The 21303-nt window shown below is 42.6% G+C and overlaps 1 protein-coding gene across 2 annotated transcripts in view; it reads left to right on the top strand.

Annotated features, from left to right (window-relative positions):
- Window positions 1–6090: 6090 nt before the first annotated feature.
- LOC141001068 (A disintegrin and metalloproteinase with thrombospondin motifs 20) overlaps window positions 6091–21303 on the top strand; it is an 83583-nt gene continuing 68370 nt past the window's right edge. Inside the window, exons 1-4 of one of the 2 annotated variants that reach the window (XM_073472019.1) lie at window positions 6091–6181; window positions 6351–6712; window positions 11770–11938; window positions 13636–13649. In XM_073472019.1, coding sequence (XP_073328120.1) covers window positions 6091–6181; window positions 6351–6712; window positions 11770–11938; window positions 13636–13649 — 636 coding nt within the window. The remainder of the gene's footprint in view (window positions 6182–6350; window positions 6713–11769; window positions 11939–13635; window positions 13650–21303) is intronic. The other variant, XM_073472018.1, reaches the window with a different exon arrangement.

Here is a 21303-nt window from a genome sequence, read left to right as displayed (position 1 = left end):
AAGCACCTGAACGGTCAGAGAAGGGGGGAGGGTGGGAGGATAGAAAGGGGAGGTGTGGCAAGTATGTTATGGTAACTCCTTGATTTTTCATTTATCTTCAGATGCTTTAAAGTCATTGCACCATGCAGACTTCACCACAGGAAGAGTTCCATACATGTATTTATCTTGTTGCAACACAATACCTGCCATGCAGCGCTACAGAGTGCTTCCCTAAGCTCTGTTGACTGTCATGATGAACTTGTTGTCAGAAATGACTACAAAAATATGCAGTGATGTATTGCAGTTTTTACTCTCTGTGGTCGTGTTGCAATTTCTGCACAGGAGACCTCTTACACGGTGCACGTCGCCTCTTACAAGTTGCAACACTGCAGGGCGGGTAAAGGTAAGGCCCTGGTGTACGTCAGGAGGTATGGATCACTGTTATGACTGAGGAGTTCAAACGCATCGAACCATGAGAGGCAGAGTGGCTCTGGAGCTGTTTGAGCTCTCTGGCCTTTGCTAAAGTTTGGGGAAAAGAAGAGGGAGGCGGGGTTTGAACCCTGGATGATAAATCACCTGTCATGTCAGTGGAGGAGCCTCCACCGCTGCTTTGAGTTAGACTGTACAGTAGTAATGACTGAGCGGTGCTTTGTACAGTGATTCTTGGAGAGCTGCAAACGTATCTGGCAGGAATCTCTGGTATGGATTTTCCTAATGTTGATACAGTGTAATATGATGTGTTAATGTAACAGCCTTTTTTTTATTCATATGGGTCAGACACATTTGTTCTTAATCCTCTGTGAAGTTAAGCTCAAATGTATCTCCTTGAATTGGAAGATAATTGTAAGCAAACATGAAATAACAGCACTGCTGCTATCATGGTATAAATCAGTGTCAAAACAAACCAAGTACAGAAAGATCAAACTACAAAGTTAGAGCGAAAATAAAGAAAATGAGAGCTGCTTTATTGTTTAAAAATAACGGCAAAAATTAATGGCATATGAGCCAGAATGAGCCACATGGTGATTAATAAAAAATTTGAATGGAGGGCAAGGTCAGAAGTGTTTTGTGGCCAGCATCACAAACCATTAAAAGCCATAAAATCAAATGTACCATACTTGATACATGATTTCTATTGATGTGCAGCGGTTCACCACAATTGATTGCTCCCAGAAGGAGACAAACCCTTGGCCACAAAATCTTCAACATGCACACATGGCTGGAGTGTTCTTCAAGGACATCTCTTTCTTTTAGCCAGTTGTCAGTCTAAAAACAACATGTGCATGCGGATTAAATGGACACGCATTTACATCAACACACGCACTGTTGCTGATTCTTTAATGTAAGATGATGAAAATGAGATGCAAAGTTCATGTAAACAACAAAATATAATGTTCGGATGATTAAGATGAAGCAGGATAAAAAGCGCGAGTATTAATGCCACGGTGAGTCCTAACATGTTATAGTCCTTATATGTTAATTACTTAGATGTTAATTGCTTCATCCTGGGAAAAAGTCATGTCCTCAGTCATTAGTCCTCATTCACCAGACCTCGACCTTCTTTCCCCTGACCTCACAGGGTCAACTGTGGCCAAGGGCCAAGCAAGGAGGAGGGCCAGCCCCGAATATATCACTGCAGATTTGAGGGAAAGACATGGTTAACATGTGATGACCAACAGCACTTTGTTATTAAAACATTGTCATTTGATCTGTGTCACAAAGGCCTAAATATGTGCACAATTAGGGATAAAACTTCCTGCTTGATTTTGTTGGAGACAAATAAGAAATGGAAGCATCACTGGTTTAATGGAGGGCTGGTGAATAAGAGTGCTCTTAGTCTTTACAACCATTAATCCATGTGAAAAAAGCCAAGTTAGACTCATTACAGTGTGAACGCATTCCAGATTTGAGGATTCCACAATATATAGAGGCCGCAGGCAGAAACTGACTCATGCACAGAGACCTGACTCCGTACATCTGGCAGAAATTGGGGATGTTTCTACCATTAACTGTGGCATCTGTGGAGAATTAATGAGTATGTGGGTAAATACACTAACTCTAAATAAGCTATCCACTGCATTTATATGGCTGAAGTTTAAAATGTGCCTCAGGGGATAAAAGCTAGTTACTGGCTGGCTGGGGACCTTGGCACCTGTGTGCCATGCAGTACAGGTAAACTCCCTGCAGCGGCTGTTACAGTCTGAGAAAGCTGAACATCTGGGCCTTATCATTGTTTTCACACACACACAAAGTTGACCTTGCAAAGTCTGCCCTGACCCTCAAGAACGTGTATGACCTGCTTTAGGACTGACAACAACATATCAGAGCAGTGTTTGTTTACACACATCATATATAAGCTACATAGGCCTATAAATTTGCGTTTTTTGTCACAGCTGGTTTCTGTTTGTCAAATTCAATCATTTTTGCACTAGGCTCTTGATGATGAAAGAACAGTTACCGTGGTTTAGAGGGAATGAAAAGCCTCACAGGAGGTTTGGAGGCTGAATGAATAACACATCAGGGAGGCATAAGAGGAGTTACAGTGGGGAGATTTTGCTCAAAATAACAATAACTTCATCGCAGGAGCATGGAAATCCAGATGCAGCTTGACCTGAGCACTGAGCCTTGCAGTGCATTTAAATGGACCCAATTCATTCTTTTACGTAAGCTTCCAACTATAACACAACTAAATGTGTGAATCATGTTGTTTTATTTGCGAGTTTAAACTGTTTCCAGATGTGCTGTAGCACTCATTAATGTAATAATTTCCTGAAAATGTAATAAGATCTGCAATTACCTGATCAAAAATGTATTAAAAAATGTAAACGTAATACCATTCAGACAGGTTATTTTTTTAAAAGTGATGATGTAAAAATTTTGATGGATAATGTAATAATAGTATTATTTTTTCATGGAAATATAAAGTGTACAGGTATACAAAATGTATCATACTCTTATTGTCATGTTAGACCACAGAAAACATGTACAGTTTTGTTTCATATATTGTAGCTGTGAACTCAACAGTGTCTAATATTCAGCAAAAACACCACCAAAAGTTTGGTCTACCACTGACCACACTGTGATTGTAGCTGAAATGTGTCCATGAAACCAGAGAGAGAGAAAGAGGAAGAGATGAGTGAGGGAAGGACTTTTTAAAAAGTAATAGCCATGACTTGGAGACGAGACGTTTTGTGTCAAAGAAAGAGCTTACAGGATCCAAAAGTGTTTCCGGTGAGCCAACCGAGTCTAATTACTCACAATGCTGTGACATTAGTCTTCAAAGGACATGAAAAACAAGACTCCTTTCACACGTCCATCAACGTTGTGGAGGACTTTACGTTGCCCAAATGATTAACGAGAAGCTGACCACATCATGGCCAAGGAAGTCTCCTTCCTCCAACGGATGACAGTGAAGGATGACTTATAATGCCCTCTGTGCTGATTATTTTGTGCTTTGATTGCCTAATGCCTAATATTTTCCCACGAGTTGTAATTACATATTAATGTGGATACTTCTATAGCCCAAATAATACATTAAATATACTCTGGTCAGTGAGCATTACTATTGCAGGCCTACAATGACAGACATACTACACCACTGGAGGTTGCTACAGTGTCAGTATACTGTAGGTTATTAAGTTCACCTATGTAGCTTCATGCTGTGCAGTTCAATACATCCACCCTCTAATGGGTCTTTCCTTTGTGAAGCTCATTATATCAGATGTTAAATCAACCTTATACTCAAGCATTACCAGCAATAACACAGTGACGCCACCCATACTCTAATATGAAAGATGATTGTATATTTATATTTATAAACATTTCTGTTTCTTTCAATGTGTCCTGCCTGTGGACAACATGATCATCCCCTTGAACAAATACTTCTCCGACAGTTTTAACAAAAGCTTATTATGTTAGTGTCAAAAAAAATATGATCTATTACAGCTGAATCCGTATCGTTATATGTATTTAATAAAGAATTGTGACCAAGCTGAGTACTGAGTGGGTCATTTTAGTAAACTTGCCAGGAACAGTATTGGGGAAGGTACACTCACTACATATCACGAATTAAAAAGATAATATTGTCTTCAAAATAAACTCCATTTTTAACACAGATATGCTTTAACAAGCAGCCAGCCTCCAGTGAAGTCCATCTCTTGATGTTTGCACGCCGAAAATGACACATACAAGAAGCCAAGCGTAAACACACAGTGCCATCTCCTATTAGTATATGGACTACCATTTTGTCACCCTACACTTATTTTTCTGGAGCCAAAAGTAACCACATTAGGACAAGATCATGCTGTATTGAAGAAGACTTAAAACAAGCGTCTAAGACCATAAAATCATTAGGAAACTGTTCACTGACGTAATAAATCAAGTGAGAAGTAGTGTCTTTGTCTCGTAAGCTTACATTCAAGACTTCCTTTTGAAACCGGTGGAGTCGCCCCCTGCTGGCCAGTAGAAAGTATGCAGGTTTAAGGCACTTCGACATTGGCTTTACTTTTAAGACCCAAAAGCTCCCTCCGTTATTCATGAAGTCTATGATAGAGACTGTCTCCCCACATCTCCTGTCTCTGCACCAAGATAACACGTGTCAACCTGTCTGGTCACTGAACAAAAAGAGACAACCCTACATTGACTTCCTACAAACTGGCAATCCTAACTGGGATTACTTAAATTAATGTCATTACTGGATTTCAAACTGTAATGTCTTACAGTACACCACTCGTTACTAATTAAAGTAACTCAACACTACTTGGCTCTCTGTTGGACAGACGATGTAATGGAGGCCCTGTGTCTCAACAAACACATCCAGGATTGGGTAGACAGGGATTACATGTAATCAGAATTACGTAATCAGGTTACAGAATATAAGTAACTAATCCGACCAGATTGCATCTGAAGAAGAGGGTTATTATAATCACATTTTTAAGGATTTCCTTTCCTTCGTTTTAATTTTAAAGTTATGAAAATTTGTCATGCAGGGTTTCTTTTCAAATGTTCAACCTTGGCGGGAGATAAAATAATGGTGTTGACTCTCGACGGAAGGTTCAAGCAGCAGCAGCCGCTCAAAAACAGCCTTCCATTCCTGGTAATATCGCAGCCGTCGCTTCGATTTCCAAAATGAGCAACACAAGAACAAGAATGTCCCGTTTCTGTCATCTGCAAAGACCTAATTTTCAGAGCTGAAGAAACACACTAAAGAAACGTACATGTTGTAGAATACACAGCACAGTCTCCAACTCTAGTTTTTGTTGATTTGGACAACTGTAAATGCTGAATATGCAAAATGAGTAACATGAGTCAACCCTGAACACATCGTTGCTGCAGTTTCTTGTGACTTAGACTTAGAGGATATATTACACTACATCCCGTACAGATATTATCAACAATGAGCTGATATCAGACTTTATCAGTCTAGCTCTACAGTCTTAGACACTTCACAAGTCTCTCTAACACTGGCCTAATATAGCAATATTATAAGTTTTATGACAGTAGATGAAGTTTCTGTGTCCTTCACATTTGTGAAAATAATCTTAAAACAAACTACAAACCCTTTAATTCAAGATGATTCTGTTTCCTTGGTTGATTTTCACACCATGACTGCTACATTTCATTTCCAGACTTTTTTTTGTTTTTTTATGTTTAACACTGCAGCACTCCAGCCTGCCCCATGTGTGGTGGTCGAGGCGCACTCACCATTGGCTCGGGAGCCTGTGGGGGCGTAGCTTCCCAGTTGGTGAGTGCTTAGGGTGCACGGGGTGTTCCAGGGATGGCTAAGGGAAAGCGTACTTGGCACTGATCCCTCCTTTCAGTAAAGACTGCAAATTTACATTAGGCAGCAATTTTTTTTTTTTTTTTGTCTGTCAGGGGGATGAATGTGTCATAAATAGTTCGCGTTTATAGCGGGGCAGTGGATGCATGTGTAGCAATGCGATGAGGCCAGTGCACTTTGCAAGACTTGCGCTGCAGAGAGCCTCCGCGGATCCCACGACCTGTTGCTGACAAGCCGCGGAAGAAGGAGAGGGAGAGAGGGGGGAGCCGCTCGGGAGAGACGGAGGGTACTGCCTTGGAGACGACAGCCCGGGTTTCTTCGCGGAGGAAATCATGCAGTTTGCAATCTGGCTGGTTGGACTAATGTGTCATCTGTCAGCGCTTGTCCGGGACACTTTGCAACACCGATTGCATCCGAAACAAGGTAGTGTTGTGTTTTGATTTATGACTCATGCAGATGAAGGTGTTTTAACAGTCGTGGATGATGCCCGGTGTGTGATTGCAGGATCTCCCAGGCTGCAGCTGCATTTCACCGCACTGGCCACTACTTCTCTCTCTCTCTCTCAATCACAACTTTCTCTGACTTTTTGCAGAAAGCTTCATCAAGCAGCTGTCATCGTACGAAATCATCACCCCGGAACGTGTGAATGACTTCGGAGAGTCATTCCCCCACAAATTGCACTACAAGAGGAGACGGAGGAGTTTGAATGGTGACCTGTCGGGCTTACGGGTTCACTACAGGATTGATGCATTCGGGGAACGCTTTCATCTCAATCTGACCGCACACTCCGGCTTCATCGCCCCCTCTTACGCGGTGACACACTTGGGAGCGGAACAGAGCAACGCCACGGACTCCCACTTCCATGACCCGAGCGATATGCGCCACTGCTTTTTCCGCGGACACGTCAACGCCAAGAGCGCGTACCCTGCCGTCTTCAGCCTGTGCACCGGCCTTGTGAGTATCAATGCTTCCAAATGTTATTTTAGACGCTTTAATCGAGCCACGCTGACAGGCCTGCACGCTTTCTCCCGTTTCACTGCCCCCCCAACCCCCCATGTAACCCGCAACAAGTCAAGTGTGCAGGAGTGTAACAAGAGCAAGTGTTGCTGGACTAATGTCACAGAGGAGGAGAGCATCTCAGTGTCTGTGTTGGTGATGCTGCTGGTGCATTTGGGGCATCAGGGTTGGTAGAGACTGTGGCTGACGTGACAACAGGCAATCCACTCTCTGCTGACGTGCCCTTGAGCAATTCCAAACAGAAAGGCAGATTCACCCCACCCCACAAAGATCAATGAAGTATCATCGGAGCTCCTAAAGCGTTAAGTCTACAGTGTGTGCATTGTTTGTTGTCACCTCTGTGCTTTTATCAGCCATTTCTAAGCTGCGACAAGACACTTTTATATTCATACTAAACAAAGAATGGCACTCAGTAGAGCGCATACCTCCGCCAAGGTTACTCATAGATACCAGCCACCTAAATATGATTTATTTATCTTTATTTCCTGAGAAATTAACCAAAATGTAAAACAAAAGCCCTATCTCGCAATGTTAAACAAAGTGAGGAAAAGTTCCTAGATCCGCACCAAAAGTTAAAGGGGTTTATTCTGGGCCAAGACCCATCCTCCATCCAAATTTCGTGGAAATCCGTTCAATAGTTTTTGTGTAATCCTGGTAACAAACCAACCAACCAACAAGCAGACGAAAACGGGTGAAAACATAACCTCCTTTGTGGTGATAATAACAGCAGACATGCTAAAATGAGTCATCATTTGAGTTGATCACCAGAAATTTTTGATAATTTGTTAATAATTTAAGTCATTTATCCGTCACAAATGCTAAATATTCACTGGTTCCAGCTACGCAAATGTGACGACTTGCTGCCTTTTATGTTTTATATCACTGTAAGTTAACAACTCTGTATTTTGGACTGTTAGATGAACAAAACAGGCTATTTGAAGGCGTCACCTTAAAGTTCTGGAAACTTGTAATCAGAGTTTTTTACTTTTCATAGACTAAAGAAGTAATTGATTCATGGGGAAAATAATCATCAGGTCAGGTAATGAGGGTGATCATTACTCACAGCCCCAAGCAACAGATATTATCCTTCATTTTACAACTGCTGTTTCCTTCTTGATTGCCCGTTATCACATCTGTTAACTCTGACAAGGCTGTAACAGAGTTATTGAGTAATAATGATTTTACAGCCCCATTTTACCATATGAGGATCCTGATGCCCAAGTCCTTTTGTTTGCTGACTCCTGTGTGAGAGAATCTGATAAGTGTTGAAGGGGATGACTTCATGGGTCACATAGGGTTACTGGTCCAGGGGCAGGGGGTTGACCTCAGTCGCGCCAGCCGGATTCTGGTGTGGACTCATCGTGGTGGGGGTGTTTGGCTGGCTGCAGCTACACACAGACGGGAGGACCATAGCCTTGGCGTCTACCTCCCCTATCGGTGACATAATCCTTATTTTAGATAGGTGCAGTGTGTACAGTACCAGGATAGCATGTCACAGAATGGGTATCAGCTGCAGTTTGAGGCTTTTTGAGCTAGTACATTCACAATGCATGCAGTGATTGTACTCCTGTTGAAGCCTGACATAATGATAAAAACATTCTTTGTTGTTATCACTTTGTTGGGATTAACTCCCATTCAGTGTAGCTTTGGAGAAAAGAGACCACCAAATAAAGTTTTTTCCACGTGCGTATAGCAATTTAAGACTGGAGGTATGCTGGAATCATCAGGGTAATAAGCCTTAAATTGCCCCTCTGCCCAACTTTGATGTATGACTTGCTTATCCAAACATGTTTGCGTCCTTTTTCAAGCAATCTTTGTTGCTTATCCGCATCATCAACCATTGAGAATGACAGGACAATGGAGACAGCACTGGAGGCTATTGGGTCATAAATGTGTCCGTATCTGATCACCGGGGCTTAATGGCCAGGCACATTTTGTTGGGATGAGGTCATTAAGGAATAATTAAGCCCTAAAACAAAGGGGTCATTCTAGAAAAAGCAGGTTCCCATTTCGTCCAGAGTTGCTCAAAGCCGTCCCCAGGGGGGAATCAGGGGGGAAATGGGCGGGGGGGCAGGGTTGAGGAGCTTTTGGCCTTTTCAAAGTGAGCTGTGACGGGCAGAGAAGAGAAGAAAATGCTGTGAGGAAGAGACAACTGCCAATGAAGGTTGTGTGGAACTTAAGGATTGATCACACCGTGGGAAACGTTAGTTCCTGAAGCAGCTTGCTCTCTCAGCTCACTCACATAATAAAAGTGTGTGGTGAGTCAGCCTGTCCTGCGAAATCTTCCTTCCAGCACCAGGCGATGCACCTCTGTGTAAAGATCAGGCTCATGACATCTTAATGTCCTATTTAACTTTAGAGATTGACTGCAACTGTACGTCACTTTTGCGTGACTCAGCGCCCACAGGGTTTGAAAGTGTCTTTGTGGGATTTGTTAAAAACAGATGTGTGCCAACAGTCATTCCATCCATGTCATGAGTGTGACCTCGCTTCAAATAGGAGTCCCTCAGTTGCAAGGTCCAGTTCAGCACCCACTGCTGAACAGCAACCATTGTGTCTGTCCAAACTTTTGCCAGAGTTGCTGCTGAGCTAATGCTGGGAAACCCTGAAACTCTGCCCCCTCCATTGACTAAACAGAGCATTTGTCTGTTCAGACTTCCGTTAACACCACATGAGAACTTTAGAAAGGCTCAACCATAATCATCTAATTAAAGTTAACTCACCGTAGATAGTGATTTACAAGATACAGGTAAACATCTACCAGTTGTTTCCTTGCATAAATCATTCATTACGTTTAGATCACTACAACAGTAGTTGTAGTTAGGCTGCAACACTCTACCTTTTCATTAAAAGGTACCTAAATCTTTGAGCAGGAGTAATTAGACAAACGTCTGATGTCTCACAGTCAGATGAGACTCAACTGAACGTATTAAGTCGTGGGAGTATTCTACATAAAGGAACTTTCAACATCTACAATCACCGCCTGCTGAAGATCATGTGATATGACTGAAAGCTCCAGAACAGATACCAAAAGAACCAGTTTTAGATCAATTTTGACCAACCAAGTTATTTTGTAGTTTCATTTTGGTCTGTTCTTCCCTAAATCCAAACATATAGAACTTAAGTCTTTGGAGTGAACGTGCACTGAACAATTGCAACAACCAGGTGCACGTACAAGTTTGTGTGTGATTGACAGTAGAGGGGAGGGGAAGAGCGAGGGCAGACTGTCACCAAGTTAATAGATCACAGATGGCTTCGTTCTCATACAGATTTAGAAAATAACAGTATAAAATGCTTAAATGGGTCGCCCAATATACTTGGGCAGCTGTTAATATACCTGGGCACACAGCCCAAGTAAACTATATGTGTGGGAAACCCTGCTGGCTATGAAGGCTAAATCCCCTACTTTTTGCTCTGCACATGCTGGAATGGGCTCCATAATGGGCTCCATAATCTCGACTACCGGGATAGTTTCATGAACACTTTAATTTCATTCTCAACTTCTCCAGAAAAGCATTTTGTCAGAGCGTGCTTTGTGCCTGAACTGTCTGTTACTTGGGACGTATAGCATTGTCACTGCACCTAATGCTGCATTTTGCGTGCTGCATTGCCTCACTATCGTGCTGATTTTAGATTGTGATTGATCTTGAATGGGCCCTCAATCGACTTTTGAGGCAAATCTTAGAGATCACAGTATTTAATGTCCTCTTCTGTTTCCAGACTTCACATAACCTCACTGACATTATAATCTGTCCTATGCTGACACAAATTTTAAATAGTGCAACGCAAATTTTAGCCAGCAACATGGCGGACAAGGAGCTTGAGTCAAAGAACTATCCTTTATGTAATATTGTGACATTTTTTTGGCAAGAGAAATTAAGAATTGAGAAAAAGATTGAATTTTAGATCGTGGAACATGATGGCAATTTAATAGATTGTGATATTTTTTGGGCAGATCCCTCACCCCTAGATTAGAGTCAATATTTGGATTCATTCCTGCATGGCAGAAGCAGTTTACTTCATCCACACAACCATGTCAGAGCTGAAGAAACAGTAATATAGCATTTGAAGTAGAGTACAATGAAAAGCTTTGGGGCTCTGATTTATTTTCCCTGTTCAGTGGTATTGTTGTTTCTATCCTGTGTCATGTTTTCACAAGCTCATTACACTGCCGCTCTGAACACATGTAGCACTCAAGGCCTGTAGCACCTTCGAGGACACAGGCGCATACGTGCAAGACAACTAATCCTTCACCCTTTGAAAGGTGGAGAGGAAAGGTACACAGTTTGTACATGTCTTCCATATCCGTATTGTATGTTTTCCATTGTCAAGTGTCCATCAACTCTAGGGATGGTTATGGAATAATGGAATAATGCTGCCTTTAAGATAACATTCCAGTGTCCAATATCCTGTTTAAGTGTGCGCATGAAATTACCATACAAACACCATTGTGCCTCATGGCTGAGTGAGCTAAGAAGCTTTGTGAGGGACCGAGCTGCCAAATCAATATTAGCATTCCTCTGTCAGCAGCTCTGTCCATATATGATGATGTCAGTCCTCCCAGTGTCATGTTGTGAGGGGAAATGCATTTCCACAGTCCGGACAAGCACTGTCACAGCCTGCGCATGAAGGTGTGAAGTGGTTTACTGAATAGTGATGATGAAGATAAATGTGTAAATGGCTTAAAATGTCTCAAGATTGTTCTTCATTTTTACGGGTACCATTTCAGCAATAACAGACAGTGAACTTTATAGATAATCTGTGACCTTTGGAGTCAGCATGTTCTTTCCATGTGCACCTGTCAAAAAAAAAGCATGTTCAAAAGCATGTGTGGCGCCCAAGGGCAATACAGAATGAATATGATTAGACCACAACCTCTTTAAATACAAATAATCTGTAAATGAAACCTGCTCACATGCAGTGCAGGATGCACACATGTGAGCGCATGCTTCGTACCAAAGCCATCAATGACATCTCTCTTTTTCTTGCTCTAGATTGGAACTTTTACGACACCATACGGCCAATACTTCTTGGAGCCTCTTTTAAATGCTGTGGGGGAGGAATATGACGAAGAGCACAACAAACCTCATCTTGTCTATCGGCACGACAGGACTAAGAACATCTCGAAAAATGACAACAACACAGAGCCCCGTGCTGCCTCAGGTAACAGACTACAGACTGCGTAACTATACTGCCTGTAACCACCGTCTGTCTGACTTTTGCCCACAAACACTTACTTTCTGGTGACCTGCATTCACTTTCTGAGCCATGGCAATAAACAATAAAGCCCTCAAATGTAAATTACTCTCAGTCACGATCTTTGGCTTGTAGGATACCCAAGAGACTTCAACCTTGATTAAGGGGTGTGACTGAAAACTCCTCAACTTAATTAAGCAACGCAGGCTCCAGCACTGCCTGGTGTTTTCATTCATGTTCTCCTGGAGCACTCAATCCCAGGTCTGTGGCAGGAGCTCTGAGGGAAGGAATAATTACTTTTTAGTTTGCAGATGCGATGAAAAGAACTGGAGAGGTTTTCCGCTTGGAAGGCTGCTTGAAAGTTCCCCCTGTTTCATTTGAATTTTTATAGCTGAGGTCTTTGGGTGGTGGAGAGGCCCTCAAGTGAAAGCGCGGTGACCGAGTGGAGTTCACCTCGATGGAAGGCCTTAGAGTCATCCTCGCAGGGAGCTCCGTGGGCGGCCTTTGTTGTGTGATGCAATAAATCTTTTATGTGCAGACTGCTTGATTTGCTTGTTGTCTGAACCCGGCCATTGTCGCCTGGTGGTGGCCATTGTGTGTGGCGGCGGTTTAAAGAACTTGGACTGACCTGATGGGCCAGGCCAATACCTCCTTGTATGCTTTGCCCTTTCACTCTCTCAGTCTGTGTGTGGTAAACAGCGACTGGGAAATCTGAAGAGTCTCTCAGCCCCCACTCTGAGGCACTTTTAAATATACTCTTCCTTAAGAACCGGGTGGGTTAAAGCCTGGTGAATGACCCCTGACTTCTGATGTCCCATCACTGTCATCATTCAGTGATCGTTTAAGTCTTTGCCAGTTATCCTTAAATATTTACTTAATCCTAAATAAAATACATCTGACTTTTCATCTCATAATCTTAACTATGAACTGATATGCTTATTGTAGAAATTATATTCAGAATAAATAGGAAATAGTTGTAAGAAAAACATATAGGATGAAACACCTGTGGGGCATCATCAAAGGGCGGCAGGTAACAATAAGCAGCAGGATTAAAAGAACCAGTGGGGCTGGATTAGGACTGTGAGGTGTCCCAGGCTGTGGCTCCTCAGCTTTATCAGATAGGCCCCTCTCCAGATGCAGTGATAAATGGGCTCTTTGAAGGCCATACTGAGCCAAGACTAACAGGCCTGTCCTGTCTTTTTATGGCAAGAAGTGCCGTGCACGCTGCTACTAGCAGGTTAGATGTAAACACTGGCTTGGAGCGTGTTTTGCTGCTTGCAAAACATTTGTAGTGGCTGCTCCTGTTCTTGCATTTGAACATATGCCTGTCGGCTTTGGACTCTCAGAATCTTTGAGAGAACACACATCCAGCTACTGTCTAGTTCTTGTATCTCTTTCCTTCTCTTTACTCTACTCTACATGTCTGCACAGTATGTCTTTCTTTCTTTTCCTGATGTTCCCCATCAGGCTAAATCACTGTCTAAATATGGGGCTTCTAACCGCAGCCTACTTGCTGAGAGAGAAAAAAAGTGTTGAGAAACACAGAAGCATCAAGTGGAAACCTTGCTGGCTCGGGAAGCAAGACTTGACAGTAAAGATCATAGACCATCTAGTTTAAAAATTGTCGGGTGGATCGCATTCAAAATCTTACTGGCTACCTAAAGCTGAAGGTTTCTCAGTAGCAGATTATGAGGATTGTTTGTAACCCAGTACATTAACTATTGTATTGGACTGCATTTGATTTAGCTGTACCTAATTAACTGGTAACTCTAAAAAGATTCTTTTATGTACAAGGTTATTTAATTTTATTTCAGTGTAGTACATTTCTGTCTTTGTATAACCTCCCAACGCAACTGATTCATAGCGAGTTAAGAAACAAAAGTTTCTGATTTATCTTATCACATAAATGACAGACTATTGAGCTTATGTTGTTAGCGGGGGGCAGATTCCTTTCCCAGTATCTCTTTTTTAAGAGCTATAAAAGCACCCTTTGTCAGGTCAGTCATCTTACGGCCCTCTCTCTTTTCTTAAATCAAAATTGGGATGTGGAGTTTGAGTGCTGAGGGGTTTGGCAGGTCTGGGACTTTGAAGAGGCTTGAAAACTTTAGAGGCCTTGTAGGTCTGAAACATGTCAACTATCTCAAACACATGGGAATGCTGAATAGCCACCGATGCCTCCAATCTGCTGGCCAGGCATACTTTTCGACCTGTAAAGACATTGTTTTACTCACTGTGGTGACTATCACTGTTCACCCACCTTTCTCTTTGCCCAAAAGAAAACATCTTTTTTAAAATGAACAAAGATGAAACAAACTGTTTTATCACACGGAAACAAAATGTGTATCAGCAGAAAGATACCTCTGGTGAGATAAGCTTTGCCTCAGATATGATGTCTCACTTCTGCCTCAGTGTGCTACAGACAGTGCCAGAACAAACACTGGGACTTCTGTATCTATTGAGACAATAAGAGTTTCCAGAGTTTGTACTGTCCCTGCACACCTCTGCAAAAAAGTGTTGAAAGGAGAGGAAGGCTAAGTTTCCACCTGAATTGGACAAGGATGAACTTCTCTTTTCAGATTAGTGCTTGTCAGTACAAATACTTGACTTTTTTAAAACATGTACCGTCACTACCTGTGAAGTGTCAGCAGTAGAACTGCAATGATAAGGGCTTTTAAAGTGTTACCTTGACTGGAAATGAAGTTTTGTTATTTCAGCAGTCATGACATGGCTATATACCTGTCTTCAGCTGCTTTTCTTCACTGTGTGTGTTCAGGCCATGTTGATAAAGCACCACGGTGCTCTTCAATGGATGTGAGTAAAAACTTTGTTTAGATGCAAAACTTACAAAGAGAGATTTCACTTGAAACACAACAGACTAATAAAGCAAATCAGAAACGTAAGAGTGATCAAATCTGATCAACATGACTACGTCGTGATTACTGGTCTCACTGACTGACATTGCTTGCAACTGTATCAGTCTTCTGTCTGTGTCGGCCAACCTGGGTGGCTTCCTTGCTGTTTAGAATACCTCTAGTGTAGGTAGCTGTTGAGTGGGTGATTAATGTTTTAAAGTCACAGAGTGCCTTGTTGTGCCGGGTTCTGGCTTTTAAAAGCCTAGGGGTAAAGAAGCTTACCGGGCTGAAATCACAACACTGCTCCGACCTTTAATGACACATTTTACAGGGTATCTATCTCTGAGCTTGCATGTGAATCCCTGCGTCGTCCTGCGATAGAGATAGCAACAAGGATGAGGGCGGCTGCAGATAGGGGCAGATTGTTCACTTGCTCTCTTTCCTTTGCTTTCTAAAATCCATGTGAAGAGAAGCAAGAGACAGAGCGAAGGGGAGCTGTGCCGTATCTCTTTCTCACAGTTGTTGGCTGCATGTCCAAAGCTGTGGGGTGTCATATTTTGTCTGAATTAGAAACAGTGAATTGAATACAGACAGCTTGACAGCTGTAAACCCAAACACTAGTGTTCCACTGTCAGCTTGCAAGTGTTTCACCCGATTTCTTGATGGCTAACTGAGGGCAGCTGGGACAGCAAAGTGACTGGCTTTGATGCGGCAATACTTGGCACACATGGCATCTGTGCCCCCTGACCCTCAACACAATCATTGTATAGGATTCCCCCCTTGGTGCCCACTGTGTATACATGGTAGTTCAAATGCTAGCATCAGGTTTTTGGTCAATGGGTTCATTTACATGGAAAAAATGCCCTCCCCCGCCTGGGGTTTGAACTAGCCGACTTGAATCGCTGCCCGCTCTCCCTTTGCGCTTTCATGTATGTGAATGGAAGCACTTGTTGATTGTGACCTCACTTCCCTCTTTGTTTGGAGTCACTCACTGGATGGGTGGATGTGACCTTGAGTTTTTCCCCTCCTAGAGAGGTGCGTCTTTACTGGGCTTGCTGGTTTGTTTGCTGGGCCTCAAAAGTTCAAACTATATATGCATTAAGCTTTTTGTTTTCCTCTTGACTCCGGCTCTTGACAGGGGTCAGGAAAGGTGGCCAGCCAGGGTGTGATGGACGGGCGCAGATCGCTCAGACAACCTCTTTCACCTTTAGGGTCTGGCTTTAGATGGTGTGGAGCTTCTGAATGTCAGATGGCTCCAAAAGGCTTAAGCTTTCTCTGTGCCCTCATGCCCCTTGGACAGGCCTAACCTCCCCCATTTCAGGAAGTACCTATTGTTGTCGGCAAAAAAAAGTTTGTTTCTGGCCTTTTGTGTGCATGCATAGATGTGGTTTGCTTGTGAGTGTCTTCTCACTGGCCTGTCAGTGGATGAAGTGCCCTGCAGAGTATTGGGAATTGCTGAGCAAGCAGTGCAGAGGAATGGAGAAAGGAGCTCCTTTCTTCATTTGTTTGAGCACTCCTGGCCTGCGCTGCATGTGCCTGTCGGTTTTGCTCCAGAGCTTGGCAGAGGCCCCAGCTTTTTCTCAAACTCCCACCGCCCGCCATTCTTCTTTTACACCTGCTTCTCTAAACTTACTTTCTCACCCACTGCCTTGCTATTCACCTATGTGGAAAAGGAGTCAGAATTTCTTTGATTGATTGATTGTTTTCTTTGGAATGTCAAGATGATAGTGTTTGTCATAATTGTCGATTGTGTTGAAAAATGTGTTTTGCCGTGCACTGATTGTACGTCGTGAGCAAACACATTAGTTTTGCACAATGTGCAAGTTTTCCCTTGATGGTGGTCACATCATTGCCTCAAATTTCATAACACCGACAGATGATACGGTCCATTGCACTCATTGTCATCTGATTTTAAGATAATAGATACTCCGGACTGCTCTGAACAGGGCTGGGCAGCTACAGACAGTCTATAACTTTAATAGCTGCCATGTGTCTGCCTGCCCTGAGGCCTCAGCCCTATTGAACCCAACGTGTTGTGTTGTCTCGGGAGTTCCCGTGACAGATTCCAGCTGGGGCTATTTTCTGCCACTGTCTACTGTCTGGGCATTCTTAACAGATGGGGACTGATTGGAATGGTTAGAGCACTTTGAGTGACAGTGACTGACTGCATGGTGGCATGGGGGACAGTCAGAGGTGAGAGGGGGTGACAGGTGAGCGACAGTTTCCCATTGAGGTGGACACGGGAGACGCAGTGCTGAGAGGTGGCCAGTGAAACATCAGTGTCATCGCCTGCAGCTATGGTTGTTAATCATCTGAGAGGCCAGACATCACTCAAAACTGCAGATCTGCTTTGCTTATGTCAAGGAAAAAATATTTGTTTCAGGATCAGGTTTTTGGTATGTTTGAAAAAATAGGAAGTGTAATGACTTCAACCATTCTGACCGATTAATATTTTAACAGTTGTTTATATGTTCACTGAACATATTTCCACAAAACTTGGATGGAGGATGGTCTTGGCCCAGAAGGGACTCCATTAACTTTGGATCCAGATAAAGGGAACGGATCCAGGAATTTGGTTAAGTAGTTTAAAATTCAGAGCGATACAGGGCTATTGAGTTTGACATTGGATTAGACCTAATTTAATTTAAGGGGATGGTTGGGCCTTGGCAGAGGTATGCGCTCTACTGAGTGCCATTCTAGCTCACAAATTGTATCCACAGTTGTGTTTTCTCCTTTCTATGATAACCTACTCACCAAAATAATTTCTGGGATCTGTTGGCATGGCAACATTGCTACCCCATCGTTCATCACTTGTTGGAATGTTGGCCAAAACTAAGAATATAAGATCAGAGTTGTAATTAGCCAGAATTATCCTCTAAGTTCTTCTCTGCATGTTCTTGTTAGATGCCACAGTCAGAAGTTATGCTAATTGTTGGTTTTATGATGCTGTGGTTTTAAAAAACATTTAGTCCTTAACTTTGCACTGTAAACCATGAACTGCTTTGTCAAAATTGATTCCTTATGCAGTAGAGATACAGAACTTTCTCTTTTTAAGGACTACAAACAAGGAGCTCTGTTCTCACAATAGTCTATAATCAAGTTTCTATAGGAAGAGTTCTTTCAAGTTATACTAATGCAGCTTGATTGAAAGTTTCACCATGAACCCAGAAGGTACTGATAAGTTTTGATATTCTATACTGGATGCCTTCAACTGCTTTGCCACATTCTGGTGCACATGACCTCTTTAACTTAAACTCCCATAGCTCTTGAATGAATCGTGCAGAAGCACACAATCTTCAGTGAATATTTCACATTTCAAATCTGTAAATTTTGATAACGTTGTTTTTCTTTTTCAAGCTTGAATTGTTCAGTGTCATGTATATTTTTATGCAGTGCCAGATGTACACTTTTAAACATTTCCTATTATTAAAGCAACCAATTAAAAGAATCTTCCAGGAGTTTGGTGGAGGTATGCAATTCCTGACTGGTTTTTAGTTTTAATAACGTCAGTCATCCATCAATCATTTAATCTACAGTATCATAGGACCGATGTCTTTCAACCCGATACTGAGAAACTCTCTGTTTGGTTCTGACAAAAGAAAACACCCCAGGGCCCTGCCCATCATTAGGAGTCCGGATCCATAAGTGGTGTTTTGTCTCCTTAGAGGAGGTCTGCTACTCCAAACACATTCTTCAGCTGACCACCATGCTGTCTTTAGCATGTCTCTGAACTGAAAATAACAACTGAACTCTGAGAGCACTGTAAGTGTACAAAGCCCAGCGTCTTCCAATGAGGTCAAAAGCCATGCCACTTCACTTTTAAAAGCCTTCTTCGGCAGCAACAATTAGCTGCCTTTGCTTCTCTCTGTCTAACCACAGAATTGCACTTAATTGTGCCTCTGTCTGCCAGAGTTTCAACATTTCTCCCCCCCCCCCCGTGAGGTGTACTGTCTGTTAACCAGAGTGTCTGCCCTCATACAGAACCAGGACGCTACCTATACTCAATGTAAGGCATACCGTCTATTTAATTGGCACCCGGGGAATAGGGCGCTTTAACTCTCAGCGAGCCATTGAAGAAGAATGTTAATTAGTTCAACAATGAAATGTGTGCACCCCATTGTTGGGCTCTTGGCATTGATACTTTTGACAGAGAACTGAAGGAGAGTCAAAGAGCAACTCTTTGATCTCGATTGAAATCTCAATGAGATCCTTTCGGACAGGCTGGATGTACATGAATGGGCGAGAGCAGAAAGTGCATATATACAAGCATGAAAATGCTTCCATACTTGAATGTTTATAAATGGATGTAAACAAATGGACGCATTCAGACCCATCTGTACTCTCGAGCTATGTATGGAACATTTGCGTGCAGGAGACTCGGTGTGCAAATAAACATTTTATTGAGTGAATAGACAAACTTTGTTTATAATAGTTGTTTGATTATTTTTTGGCACGGTGATAAAGAAGATTTTTGCAAGTTTGCAAGTCAAGTAGGCGTTAGAGCAGAAAAGTGAGTGCGGGCCTGTTCAGCTTTGCGCATACAGAGTGGTGCCAACCAAATTACAACATTTATAGACATTTATGTGCCGTGCAAGGCTCATTTTATTGTTCTCTGTAATGAAAAACTGCTGGAACTCAGTTTTATTGGCTCAAACTCATTAAACTGAAGTGTTAAAAAAAATGGAATCTATCACGTTCGATGTTTGGAAATCAACTCAAAAATGTGAAATCCTGAGATGTGAATGTGCAGGTGATGCTGATGTGCTGTCCACTGAGGTTGAGGTCATGTCTGTGTGTGTCGGGGTCGGTTGGTCAGGGCGGTCACTCCTGTCTTCTCATGGTGTAAGTAGCGGCTCACTACCTAGTGAGAAGGGGATTTGACCTAAGGAGATTTGGGAAAGGTTGTGTGTGGCTAATCTGCACTGATTCAAAGGCTATTATAACAGACCATATTTTCACCTCCTCCTCCTCCTCTTCTTCTTCTCTTTTTTCATCTCACACTCGCTTGCACTGAGTCTTAACACCGATTTCTGCAGATGCAGATACTCTTCTGTGCTTTATAATCCCTTTGATGTCAGACTGTCTGTAGTGATGAGTCTGTTTAAGGGGTTTAGTGTAGTGGGCTTGGCCTCTGGGAGATCTTTCCTGGAAAACACAAAGCTCTGTTCTGGCCCAGCTGCCCGGGCTGTGTGCGCAGGCACAGACGGCCTTGGCGCTGACTTGGATGCTGGCGCTGGCATGGGGCTGGGCCTCACGGCGGCAAGAGCTGTGTGCCATTGTGCCAGGGAGTCACGCTCCACCTCGCGTGCCCACTGGGGGCATCGCTTGAATAATCTCGGAGCGCTGAACGAGTTTTCTTTCCTCTTTTTTTTTTCGCTTTTCAGTGACCTAACAGTTACACACAATCTCTCTCTGTCTGACTGTCTGGAAAGATTGAGTGTTGAGAAGACAATGAAACTCTTCACTATTATCGGGTTATCCAAAGTTGAGGAGGTTGTTTAGGATGACGGACTCCGAACTATGCTTGGCTCGTAAACACTCACAGTTATATAATGTTCATTGAATGTCATTTCATGTTTTATTTATACGCCACGCGATTCTAACTCGTATTTTTTTGTGAATGTGTTTTTTAAAGCTGCAGAAAACACGGCACGTAACTTATAAAAGATGCATTCTAACGCCTAAATATTATCTTTCATATGATTGAGACCATATGGATCACATAATAAATGAAGCTCACGTCATTTGTCATGTGTGGAAAATGCTTTTAAGTTATGGTGCTACAGGAAACCTCAAATTGTGTGTTTGCACGATTTACTGTTAACCCCTGCTTCATAATTGTGGCACTTTGTCTGGTGGCTGCTTAAATCCATATTCCCCCAGCTGAGAGATGGCAGAAACTACTGCAAGCAATCTTTCTTGCAAATCCGGACAGCACAATTGCCTGTATGCATACACGCAGTCCTCAGAAGGCAAAAATCCATCCAGGACTGATGAATGCTTCACATTGGCCGAAACATTTTGACATTCAGACTATACAGGCGGTGTTTGATGTGTTCGTCATTAACTTGATTGATGATGTTAAAAGAGATTTTTCTTGACGAGGATCCATCACTTACTTTTCAGTTTGAGGTGGTTTTCTGGTCTGTAACAGGAATATACTTCAGCTGTGTGTCCCCAAACAAAACTGAGCTCGCCTCTGTGGACACTGGAAACCCTGCCCCCCTTCTTGTTTCTCTACTCAGGCTACAGTCTTAGAAAACATCCCTGTGGACACAGTCATAGCCGTATGTGTAATCAAATCTGCTTTGACCTCAACCTTTGCAGATTTTTCTTTTCCTTCCCTCCAATGAAACAAGCCCTTCACACTTGTCTCTGCCTCTGTCTCCCTCTTTTAACTTCAGTCTGTCATGGTGAAGGAATCTATCACTCATAGCCAGCTCAACACGTGCAGTTCAGCTGAGGGATTGGCAGTTGAGT

Source organism: Pagrus major, chromosome 8 (assembly GCF_040436345.1).
Source record: "Pagrus major chromosome 8, Pma_NU_1.0".
In the NCBI taxonomy this organism is placed as follows: Eukaryota; Metazoa; Chordata; class Actinopteri; order Spariformes; family Sparidae; genus Pagrus; species Pagrus major.
The sequence above is the reverse complement of the archived record's forward strand: the minus strand, read 5'-3'. Positions and strand labels throughout refer to the sequence as shown.